Genomic DNA, 12,977 nt, shown 5'->3' on the forward strand with positions numbered 1-12,977 from the left:
TGCACTGTTTCATTTTCTATAGGTTCAGATTTTCTCGGTATTTTCAATTCTGCTCCATACGGGTATTCTTCTTCTCACGAGAAATTTGCAGGGCCATCATGTAACAATACATACAAATACAGAGATTCAAAGTCAAATCTTCCTCTCTGCGGTCTTCTTTGTTACAGGACAGTTCATAATATGGCAGAGCCTCTCCCATCTCAATAGTCCTATGGATTTCAGTTACCTCTCTTTGTCGTGTTTCTTTCTTGAATAGATTACAGGAGGTGAATGTGATAACAATTTGTTGTTGATTTAGGCCTAAAATACTCACTTAAAGAGGTTTACTGTGAATGTTAGACTAGAAAATGGTATACATAAAAAGTGTTTGTACAAAATAACGCAACTCATCACATCTTATTGCAAGACTTCAGTTGATCTATGATCACAGAAGGGTATATTGAAGTTGATGAAGATTATGGAGCATCACAATCTTGAGGTTGATGAAGATTTAGAAGCATCACATGCTAAGAAAAGGAAGACAAAATCTAAGAAGAGACTAGAAGAACTGTACCAGCCTACCCGGAAGATGATGATAAAGCACATCTATCAATTGGGGAGGTTCAGAGTCTGAGTTTGAAGATGTAAAGAGGAGGAAAGGAGATATTGCAACTTCTCTAATTGTGTCAAGGCTATTCAAGGTTGTTCTTCAATAGTTTTTGTTATCACAATATAAAAAAATCAATTTATTTGTATTTAATAAGAATTAACACGCACCATAAAACTTCATCCTTCAAAATGACCTTATCTGTAGCAATATATATTGAAAATTACCTTATATGTAGAAATATACGTTGCTTTCTATCAAATTCAAAAGTCTAGTGAAAATCATTATTTTTAACATGAACCGTAAGTACATGGTCCAAAAGTGTTATTTTTAACACTAAATTACTGACCCTGCCATCCAATTAAGTGGCATTACAAAATAATCTGGACTAGAGTTTTCATGCTATCTAATTATGGCATCAAACTGTTTCGAATGAGTAAAGTAATTTATAATGTGAACATTTTTTTAAATTTCTGTTTAGAACATTATAGAACCAAACATCGATCTAAAAGTCTATTAAGCCAAGAAGCGATCCTGACAAACAAGTTATAAAATACATCTTATTCAACACAAATGGTATGCACATTATTTTCACTTCTCGAATGCATGGAGGAAGAACCAGCGAGAAAAGAAATAAAAGAGCACATAAAAACCATATTTAAAAATACTCAGAAGGCATTTCTTCTACTCAGTCTCCTTTTTTGGTAACTGCATAATTGATCGAAAAAATTCTCCATTGCATATTTTAGGCTAACAAGTATATTGACCTCGAGCATATAAGCACTTTGATGATGGTAAACACCAAGACTCTTATCGATGAAAACCATGTGATACTCCAATGACATTTCAGTACTCTCAAAGTCAAACAATAACGCACAGAATACTCCAAAGCAGCAGTATGAATATGATTTAACCATAACCAGAAACCAGATATATCAATAAATGTTATAATAGAGAGCCAAGAAAGATACATTGAAGTACATAGGTTCCATCATATGAACCAGCTAATACTTAGAATCAGAGATCAATCTGCGTAATCATCTCAATCTGCTATGTAATACTATAAAAATCAAAGTGGCCATTAGCTTCATCTCCGTAGCTGCTTTCTAGCTTCTTGTGTTTCATCACTAAACCCTGCGGAACCAAAAATACTCATTTTTAGATGAAAAGTAAAACATGGAGTATGACTTCATGCATGTATATTAATCCCCACCACCTATAAACAGGCTCATGGAGGACTGATTTGTAAGATCTGAGAGTAACAATATACAGAATATAGTGATCATCCTCTCAATAACCTTGCAAGACATTTCTCTATTAACCCCTTTAAACAACCAAAGATCTTAAAATTGTGCAAATCTAGTAAGGTCATGTGTGTAACCTTCATTAGAGGATAGGCGAGCTTGAGATCGTCCAGATGATCCTGTAAAGAAATCAAGCCCTGTTAGGCGGAAATATAAACATGTAACTTGAAATCTATCTCTGATATCTGAAAGGCTAGTATATTTCTTATATGCCTCCTGCTTGTGGCAGAATAAAGAGTCATACCCTCACGGTTGCCTTCCAGCATTCTTAATCTATTTGTTGGACCAGGAAAAGAACTCCCTCCATGCCTTTTCCAAGTTTCATCAAATTTGACTGCTTCCTCTATAAATACATGAGTAAGTACCAAGGGTTGTAATTATTTGTCCATCAAAATCAATCCATGCAGAATACTGTAGCTTTCAAAATCTACAAACCTTCAGTCAAGTTGTGTAAAGTCTCAAGAGTATTCTCTCTACCATCTGAATTTCGCTTTCTAGAAACTGCATGCATCTGGTGGCAATGATTGTTGTTCAGTGCAAGTGCAACATAAATAAGAAAAAATGTATGAGGAATTTGGGAGTAGGAATGTTAAAAAGGTAAATTAAAAGTCCAGATAGCACCTTTTCACCAAGAGCCCGAGCAACTCTCCTACTCTCGATGCCAGCTACGGTATCCTCTTCATATTGTCCCTCTTCCACAACCTGTAATCATCCAAACGCATATTCCACACCATTAAGTTACATTTCCATGCATATGAAATGATTGGTCATAACTGGCATCAAATTGTTTACCCCATTTGGACCAGTTCTCCTTGCTGATGAAGAAGTATAATATGCACCTCCAGGCCCTGAGACCGAGGAGCTTTGATAGCAAAATGATTGTGATGTATAGCCGGGCCGACTTTGAGATGGCTGGTGTTGAGTTGTGATGGTTGTTGGTTCATCATCCTCATCCCCTGTGTGTACAAGTCTGACTGGATGAAACCAGTAATTACAGAGGAAACTAAATCAAATAAAAATTACAAATCCCTGTAATACAGAATATCTTTATTTTCTAGGTTAACATTCGCACCTGGTTCAGCCTCATCATCTGGATGTTCAATAATTGGTTCTGTGTACTGTGGTCGAGACTCAGACACTGGAGCTTCGTGGTCATCAGGCAGCTCCTCAATCACAGGTCCTCTGCGGGCTCCCTGCAAATATCATTTTGGAATACCAGTGTCATATGGCATATACAAGAAGTAATCAAAACTCAATTCATATTTCTAATTTCTTCAGTTCAGAAGTTTTCCTCTCAAAAAATGCCCAAATTACCAAAACAGCACTGCAACTACAAGAATGCATGTGAAAAATGGCACAAACATTTCAAATATCCTCTTATGACTACAGATTTGAACAAAAGCTCTCTGAAGTATAAAACAACAATAATAATATGACTAGTGTAGACACCTAAAATTGACTGTATCTTAACAACACATCTAACATAACTACTTTGAACACCACCCTAAACCCATCCTAACCATATTTGCACCATCCTAACAACAATTAAATAGATAAATTATATTTATTTAATTAATTGGGATAAGCCTCTAATTCATAATCATATTAATTATTAAAACTGTATTTATTTAATTAAACTAATTTATTATTAAATTAATGACTTAATTATTAATTAATAGTCTAGAATCCCAAATCTTAATATAATCCCCACTAATAAGGCAAATCATATCCCATTCAAAATAAAAAATTAAATAAAATCCACCTCATCCACTAACTCACAAAAGCTGTCTACATTTCATTCAACTTAGACATTCCTGCCAAAAGTCAAAACTTGCCTCTCAACCACCCAGCCATCTTTGATCTCAGCTATCCATTCTTTTAGCCTTGTCCTAGCAGCTTCTAACCTTACCCTGATTCATCTCATTCAACCCTAACCATCCATTGTAATCAAATGTCAAACCTCCATTCTATTATCTGCATATCTATAAATCAATCTCCATCCTCAACTATAAAAGAGTGAAAGCAGGAATATCAATTGCTTTCCTTGGATTTCCGAAAGGAAATACAAGGATAAAATTTTCACAAGAGGGAGTCCACCCTTCCATCCCTTCCTCCCTTCCATCGATAGCAGCCTTCCTTATCATCCTCCAAAACCCGACACCTTCCTTGCATCTCCTAATCCACGACACCTTCCTAACCCTTCACCTTCCACTCCCATCTCCCTTCACTATCTTTCTCCACTTTATCCTACATCCCTCAACCCTTTATCCCTCCATCTATTCTTTCCATTCATCTTCCCTCTCACCTTCCATTATCCCTTTTACCTTCCACATCCCTCATCACCTTCATCCCTTCATATCTCTTAAACCTCCCATTCCATCTACCCTTCCATTTCCTACATTCTATCCTAAACCTTCACCTCATACCCCTTTACCCCCTACCCACCTACCTATCCTCTATGCACCTTCCATATCTCCCCTCCCACCGCAGCACCTTCCTTTCTTAACTTTGTCACTCCCTTCTCACCCCGGCATATTCACACATTGACGTGCATCACCTTGATGGTATCCTTGTCGTTGATTGTGATTTGAACATCATTTTACTCGCCTTAGAAGATCATGCTAAGCTTTGCAGAGTTGTTGCTTTGCATGTAAAGGCAAGGCTAAGTCGAGTTTCACCAAAGGTTGTTCATTGTTCTCAAATTCTTAGGAATTTCTTTTGTCATTATATTTTCCAAATTAAGTAGTCGGAATCTAAGTTCCAGCAACATTCAAACGTTCAACATTCAAGTACTCAACGTAAGTCCCCTTGGATTACCAGTAATCACATCAACCATTGAGCCTATCCATACATCATGACCTGACTATAGAAACCTAGGAGTCTTCCAATTGATCGCATAGTTTAGCATTTGGGAAGATTTTGTTCAAGAGAGCATAAGATACCTTGGTATTTTATTGTATGTTTGAGGTGCATAAAAACACATCAACAGGTGGTATTTTCATCTTTCCTTTCACAGCTCTAGTATCTGTAATCCTAGTTATCTTTCGCAAAAGCAATGTTAAGAGATTTTTATAATTATAGGGGTGAGAAGGGCAAACTTGGACTTTAGTGACAGGATAACATGCTATTTGGATTAAAGCTAATCTAAAAAGCTATTGGAGTAGGTAAGAATCCCAAAGATTAATTGTTATAACATCTTTGCAAATATCTTGAAGTGGTGCCTGGTCCATGAAATGAACAATCAATTGTGGATGTTACTTGTATTACCCAGGAATTTATTTAAGATAAATCCAGGTGGTTCAAATTAGAAAAGTCTGATGTAGGTACACACTTATATAGAATTATCTAAACAATATCCCTCGTAATTATTTTTCAAACCCCAATTAAGAGTTGCTTAATGCAGAAACTATTTTTGTCTTAACCATGCCGCTTTTCTGAGTATTATTTTGAATGGAAAAGAGGCATCCATAAGGATCAAAAATTATCACAGAAAAAGTGAATACAACTGTTCTACTTGAGTGTAAAACACCCCACTTAACCCTTGAAGCATACCTCCTGCATAGATGCCATCTCCAAGCTGTTGAAGTTTAGAGCTACGATAAAGATCTTCATACCTGCACTTGTCTACATCGAGCTTATCAGAAATCCATGTGTGTCCTTGAATGGTGTTAGTTTTCTTCAATTCAAAGACTCTTACCTTATTTCTAGTTCAGATGTCTTAGAGATTGCAGTGTTTATTTTTATCTCTATCTTCACAGCTGCTGCAGTCTTTATAGCTCTACATTCGTTTTGGTTCTTCATTGTCTGATGTTTACGGCTCAATATTATTTCTTTGTCATCACCTATATTGAGTGTATATTTATTACACCTCATGTTTGCTGGCACCGTCTTCTACTCTCCTTGCATTCCTTCCATATGGCAACGGTTTCGTATCTCCTGTCGGTGTTTGATTTTGTATCGGCTAATGTTGTAACTGTTATTGAATGGGCCATATCTTGGCTTTTCACCTTCCTCCGCTACCGGTTTTCTTTTCCGTGCCTTTCTTATTCCTCCAAGAAACGTATTCTTCCAGTTTGGATATGTGCTCGATAACAATTATGAAGGAGGTGGTTTTCGTTTTTTATTTGATTAGTTGATATCGTGTTAGAAGAAAGGTTATCTCTGCAGCTACCATAAATTGTCTGGAGCTGTTTTATATTATCTTTATGTGTATGATTGCAGAGCAATCTCTGATCATTGTAAAAGGATAGTTGTCAAATGTTCGATAGAAGTTTTTCTCGGTAGTTTTATGATTGATTGTTAAAATAGTAACAATCATTGATTAAGCTCTGTATCAGATTGGAGGTGATAATGAAAGTTGATTTCTTGGTGTGGCTGGGTTTTTCACCCTCAGGTTGGAGGGTTTTCCCAGGATAAATTTTGGTGTATTTTTTGTTTCAGTTTTCTGTGTCTTTTATATTTCTGGTTCTTAAATTTAACACAAGCTACACCATATTCATTGAAATTTTGTATCTGGCCTTACCCAGTGAGGCATGCCACATTAAAAACCGGGAATGCTATGTTACTAAATTTAAATAAGGATTCTGAAAGAAAAAATATATATAATTTGAAAAACGCTGTTGGTAGAATGGCATCTTCTGCAAGAAAGAGAGGCAAGGAAGATGTTGGAGGAATGCCCCTGCAAACACTAATCAAGCAACGAGCAGCTAGAAAAGAATAGCCCTGTCTGAATGTTATCTCTCTCTCTCTCTATTTAGTCATACAAAATAGTTCTGTTAACAAAAGGTGACAACCTTTCAAAGAGTTCTCTTTTTCAAAAGGGATGTCTCTCTTCATATGGATCATGAAGATATATATAAGGTAGTTGTTAAGTATGAGTTGGGGGGTGTTAAGAGGGAAAAAAGAGAAGAAAATACATCAGATACACCAGCACTTAAAGAGCAAAATTTGAGGAGATTAATTGCTGACTTATGAAGAATTTAAGGACAAATTATAGCAGAATTAAAGAAGTTAGATTCAGAAATGGGGGACAGATCGAAGAACTTAGAAAATCAGATCTGATATAGATAACTAGACTCGGACATACAGCCATTTGATATCATAACTGTGATTTGGTATGGAGATCTTGTGATATATATATATATATATATATGTATATATATATATAGCATAATAAATCTTATTATATTTTGCTCACTTATGAACAATGTATATACAGTCTACGAATATGATATTATTATATGGTTTTCTTGTATATCAAGAATTTAGGCCATAATGAGTGATTCTTTACAGGTTAGTTTAAATGCTGAAATCAACCATGATGGTGGTAGTAAGGGATTACAAGGAGGGGAAACAGTTATGAGGTCCTCTTCTAAGTACGCCACCTCATGGTGGTTGATCGGTGATCCCATGAGGCCAAGGGAGTGGAAGGAGTGCCCAAAGGGAAGGACTTTTCGGGACACCCTATTGTAAATGCACCCCAACCCTCTATCATGGTTGATCAGTAAACTCAGTCCAATCATAGGGGATGGAATAGGATGGCATGATGAAGGGGACACGGTTGTAGGACACCTCACCAGGTAAACCACCTCATACGGATGGCGGAAGGCTACATGACACCAAGTGTGATGGTATACCTGCTCTTGGGCACCCTATCAAGTCACCTTATCCTAGTTCCCCTATGGTTGAATTTCCCGATAAATTAGAGATATCTTATGATTAAGTTATTGTTTCTAACATAGTAGGAAAAATCTGAGATTTTGATTTAAATTGATGATCCTAACAAGAGGATCTATTTTATGAAATATGTTTGATTTCCTAACATGTTTGCAGGATCTCAATCAGGTAAATGATATCACTGTTGAACACACTCTAGGACTGAGAGGGGGGCTGAATTAGTCCGGCCTTAAACTTTATTTCACAATACATGGTCATGATTTCCTAACATGTTTGCAGGATCTCAATCAGGTAAATGATATCACTGTTGAACACACTCTAGGACTGAGAGGGGGGGTGAATCAGTCCGGACTTTAACTTTATTTCACAATACACGGTCAATTTATCCTTATTCTTATCAGCAACAATGAAACAATGAATCACCATGCACAAGAGAACACCATATTTATGTGGAAAACCCAAACAAAAAAAACCATGATGAGAGTCAACTCAAAATATATGTAATAATTACAATATTGCTTCAGGCTCACTACCCAAGAAGCACACTGATCCCTAAGGGACTTCCAAGCTGAGATGCACTATTCCAAGGCAAGATACAAAGGATATAGAGAAACGGCCACCAAAACATAATCGTGGTGAAAGCAATCCAATCCAAGAGATAGAGAGAACCTAAAAATATCATATCACTTATTTCTAAGCACTTTAAAACAATTCACATGCTATCACGCATTCTCTAAGGTCAGCAACAAGGTAACATAAATATACCAAGCAGCACATCGCTAGTCCACCCAAAACATAGCTTCCAAATGAACAAGCCCAATGTGAATCCCCACACACCAAGGTAGGACCCAAAGTCAATGCAACACAATATTCAAAGCAAGTGGAGACACCCAAGGATTCACCACAAGTAGAACAGATTCTATCGGTTGAACCAAAGCAGTTACCTTGAACCACAAATTCCAGTTGCAACGCACCAAACAACAGACGTTTCAGCACTATGTGGAGCACATAAGGACATTCCTTAAACGTCCAAAAACATTCTCAAATCTTCTTTCATCTTCTCATATCAAGTTCATATTGGCACAACACAACTAACACTACACACTTTATTCCAAAGAGCCAGTCAAACACAAAACACCATTATCACTACTTGCAAACAACTCCAGCTTCTAAAACTTGGACTGAGACACAGCACAAACGTTATAAGCATGTCCTCCAATCCACAACACCAGAAACATCAATGTGGAGAAATGCAAAACATTTTTTGGACCAATTCTAATAGACAACCAAACTGTTAGCCAGCTACAATTATCAACCATATCAGCTACAACACCAAGGACATAAAACAATAGGAGTGCAATGTCCATAGAGCATAACCATTACTACCAAGTCCGCTAGACCATGTCAACAAATGTAGAGGAAAGCAGAGCAATCTTCCAAACACACATCAATACATACTTTTGCACCAACTTGCTTTATCAAACTTCCAAGGACCAAAAAGTCCTGGAAACATCACCTTCTTACTAGGTACAATATGTTTATTTTTTTGTCATGCATCTAATCCTCATCTTAATATCTCAAGTTATTTAAACCTCATCATGCTATAATTGCCATCAACCACATTGTCAACATCATCAACTGTATCAGCATAGCATACTCGATGTAGACATCAAACACCAAGAAGGTGGACATCCACAGACCATTTGCAACAAATATACATATGTCATTTACATCAATCTCTTCATAACAGACATGCAAAACACAAAGACAACAGTTAACAATCAACTATCAACAATCTTCTTATGCACTGACAAACATGATCATACAACTTTATCATCACTTCCGCACACCTGCAACAGTTCTCTATCCAACCAGTCACCATATCATCAATGACAACAAAAATCAAGAACAACCTATATTGTCAGACATCAGGTTGACATCAATGACAACACATATTGCCAACAATCACTAACCCTATTCCATTTCTTGTTTAACTTGGGAGTTGTGATTTAGGGCAAAAATTAGGGCATTCACAAAAAGAGCACATTACACTTTAGAAATCAGAATAGTAGGAATCTACATACAAGAATGTGAATGTCCAAATTGTTGCAAGTGGCCAAGGATTTGGACAATATAGATGTTAATGATATTGGAATATTGAGGAGCAGCTAATGCTGGATACTGGGCAGCAGGCATAAAATTCTTTTTGTTAGCCCAAAATCTGAGTGGGCCAAATATGCAAGCTAACACTATTGGGATCTACCTCCCCTATGATGACCATACGTTCAATTGAAACAGTTACGCTTTCCACCTCAAGACAGTCAAACAACCCCCACTATTTAATCATTTGACCATTTGGAATCTAATGCGAGGGCAAAAGGAGCTACCATAGAGATTATGAATAAACCTTTCTACTAAAGCTACATAAACAATACCTAAATGTTATTTACCATCATCAATTGTGGGCATTCATGAGGTAACGATTATTTAAGACCGAAAAGGCTGGTGAGATTATGTTGCATATTTGCGCTGTTAGGTGGGCAAGGCCTACATAATTTTTCTGCCCTCAACAAAACCTGAAATCAAAAGATAACAAAAAATGGTGTGATCCTATGTCTAAGCCGTGGTCATTTGTCAACTCCCAGGAAATCAGTAAATTTTTGCAGCTCAAAAAAAAGCTTGTAGACGGTATATGATCTTCCAAATAGTAGATATAAACAAAGATCAGTAGAAAGACATTTTTTAATATCTCTGCATCTTCCACTGTTCTGTTAGTTTGAATTGAAATCAAATAGTAGAATTGGTAGTAGTTACGGCCTTTTCTCTTCTAAATTTGCAAAGAGATTAAATGAAAATATCATGTCGTGTGTGTGGAACTCGAGAAGCTTGATGGTTTTCTTCAATGCAGTTTAAACCCCAACTTTATGTGGAAGTTGTTCAAATTTTTTGCATGCATCTGAGGCCCCAAATCAATGAGCACGATATTAGTAGGGGAGGCATTTTCAACTTTTCCCTTTTAGGACCTAGGACACCTGATCCTAGTTATAATAAGCAAAAAAATGTTAAAGAGATTTTTAAAATTATCGAGATGAAGAGAACATGTGGCAACTTCAGACTGTAGCGACAAGGTGACCTCTTAATTGGACAAAAGGATTGTCTAAAAAGCTAACTGGGTAGTTATAAGAATTCTGGAGATGAAGATAATTGTTATGTATCTTCAAAAGTATCTAAGAATGGTACCTAGTCAATAAAACAAACAGACATGTGTGAATGCTACCTGTATAACCAGGGAAGAACTAGAAGAATAGCATCTGAATCAGGAGAAGAATCTCATCAGGAAAATATCAATTGAAAATAAAACCATCTAATTTAGATCATTGTAGCAAAAACGATGAGAAACTTGCGATAAATCAAAATTTCTCACCACTTAACCCTGTGAGCAATTTATTGACACTGAAAATCACAATTTTACCATAAAATTACCTGACATGAGTTAGGGCTAGAGTTTCCCCTGCCTTTTCAGGAGTTCTCACAATTTAATTGATTCAAATTTCTTTCAGCAAAAATTGCATATGCTGCCTAACGACCAATTTCTTCTGCCTCATTTCCAGTTTTTTTCCCAACTTTATGACTGCATGAATTTTTATAACCCTAATCCTAACCCAATTTTTTCCCAATTAAATCATATGATCTTTTGAATAAATATTTAGCCTTTGGTTTACCGATTTATTCCCAAAATCAACTTCTGTTGTAGTTCCGATCAGGACAATTGGATGCCAAATTATACTTCTATTAGAATCTACTACAGAAAAATGAAAAAAAAATTATTCGTTTTAAACCCCTGATCAGTAGCAGCTTAATGCAGAAACTAATTTTATAATGACTCCGATATCTTTTCTAAAAATTAGTAAATTACTTTAAATGGATAAAAGGTGTCTATGGGATACAGTTTTTAATTTTCAGTACAGAAAAGCAAGTGAAATTGTTTTTCTTCTTTGGTAAATCATTCCTCCAAAACTCAGGGGCGTTCCTTTAATTTACATGCCACGTCCAAGCTACTCAAAATATGCTCCGGACTTGAACCTCACCTTTTCCATTGGGGCATGTCACACCCAAAACTGTATATGGTGCTTTACTTATTTGCAAAACATGACTCTGAATTATGCAATGAAGTCCCAGTTGATTTACCTTTTGAGCTAATCCCACTTGATAAAGAGTTTAAGTACATGCCAGTTGATAAAGAAAAAGGGCCTGTTAAATAAAGGAAATCGTAGATATTTCTTTCTTAACAAAGAAAGTGAGACTATTAAAGAAAACAAATTTCAGATGCTATTCTTTTACGACTGAGAAAACTATTTTCTTGGCCAAACTGTGAAGTTTTCCGAAATTTGAAATACGAACTTTTCGAAAAAATTATGGAGTGTGGTCTGAAACATTAATAAATAAAAATAAACACACAATTTCAAGGTCGTCTTCCTTGCAAGCGAAAGGACTGAAAACTCAAAAAGAACATTTACAAAATATATAATTTTCATCATGACCTTTCCAAAAAGGGGAAAAAAAAACACAAAATTACCCTTACCTGCTGTGGCGGATTGAATGGCCTCTGATCAACAAGAAAATCAGCTCGTGGTCGTTGTATAGCATCGCCCAGCATGCCCATACCCATGCCCATGCCCATGCCAATTCCCATTCCCCTGCTGCCTCCCAGCAAACTGCCAGAATTGAACAAGTTGCCCGGAGGGCCGAACAGACCGCCGAATGGTCGCCGGAAAAAGGGATCATCAAAGGGATCCCGGCCAAAGAAATCCTCAATGAGACTACGCCCTCCTGCACCTCCTGCGCCTCCTCCGCCAAAGATGCCAAATCCCTCAAAAGGGTCTCCAATCTCTGGAAACCCTGCAAACCCTCCCCCAAGGAGGCCCCTGTTGCCGTTACGGCGACCGTCGCCTCTGTCACCTGGACGCATTCTGCTTATCGTTTCTGCGCTTTCCACGATAAGAAAGGAATGATTTCCTAACAATTCCTTATGAATCGATTGCTATTCATGGAATTCGATTTGCTCTGCAATAACTGGTAGATTGTATTTATAGACTACCTAAGAATTTTGATGAAAGAACCTACAGAGGCAATTCGTTGCCGACCAATAGGTGACTGACGACGGCCCAATTGTGGGTTTTATGGAAAGGCGGTGTGTTGGAGTAAAATATAATTGAAAACGTCGAGTCGCTGTTTTTCTTTTTTCAAAATATCATTTTCTTTTTCTTTTAAAATATCTTGCCTTCCTCACCTATTCTCATTTTTCTCCCTACAAAACTACTACCACTATCAAAAAAAAAAGGTGTAAGGGTTTTGTCGATAGAAAAGTATTTTTAAATTAAAATGTGATGGAAGCATATTTTTTATCTAGA

At 36.7% G+C, this 12,977-nt stretch overlaps 1 protein-coding gene across 3 annotated transcripts; it reads right to left on the reverse strand.

Moving 5' to 3' along the window:
• Positions 1-1,467: 1,467 nt before the first annotated feature.
• Positions 1,468-12,768, reverse strand: LOC131072255 (uncharacterized). Of its 3 annotated transcripts, none has more exons than XM_058008379.2 (8): positions 12,149-12,768; positions 2,963-3,083; positions 2,683-2,864; positions 2,512-2,592; positions 2,326-2,401; positions 2,135-2,233; positions 1,968-2,009; positions 1,468-1,720 (listed from the first exon to the last, which is right to left on the reverse strand). In XM_058008379.2, exons 1-8 carry the CDS (start codon positions 12,533-12,535, stop codon positions 1,674-1,676), a joined length of 1,035 nt encoding a protein of 344 aa, XP_057864362.2. In that variant the 5' UTR covers positions 12,536-12,768; the 3' UTR covers positions 1,468-1,673. The 3 variants fall into 3 exon arrangements, with proteins under 3 accessions (XP_057864362.2, XP_057864363.2, XP_057864364.2); XM_058008380.2 differs by having other exon boundaries at positions 2,135-2,224; positions 12,149-12,752; XM_058008381.2 differs by having other exon boundaries at positions 2,683-2,846; positions 12,149-12,747.
• Positions 12,769-12,977: the final 209 nt, after the last annotated feature.

Source organism: Cryptomeria japonica, chromosome 10 (assembly GCF_030272615.1).
Source record: "Cryptomeria japonica chromosome 10, Sugi_1.0, whole genome shotgun sequence".
NCBI classification, from domain to species: Eukaryota; Viridiplantae; Streptophyta; class Pinopsida; order Cupressales; family Cupressaceae; genus Cryptomeria; species Cryptomeria japonica.

Bases quoted from the DNA above. Each gene is read 5' to 3' on its own strand.
- LOC131072255 (XM_058008379.2), bottom strand. From the start codon at position 12,535: ATGCGTCCAGGTGACAGAGGCGACGGTCGCCGTAACGGCAACAGGGGC. The intron at 3,084-12,148 runs GTAAGGGTAATT...TGATATTTGCAG, and splicing joins CATTCAATCCGCCACAGCAG to GGAGCCCGCAGAGGACCTGT. The intron at 2,010-2,134 runs GTATGACTCTTT...ATTTCTTTACAG, and splicing joins GCTGGAAGGCAACCGTGAGG to GATCATCTGGACGATCTCAA.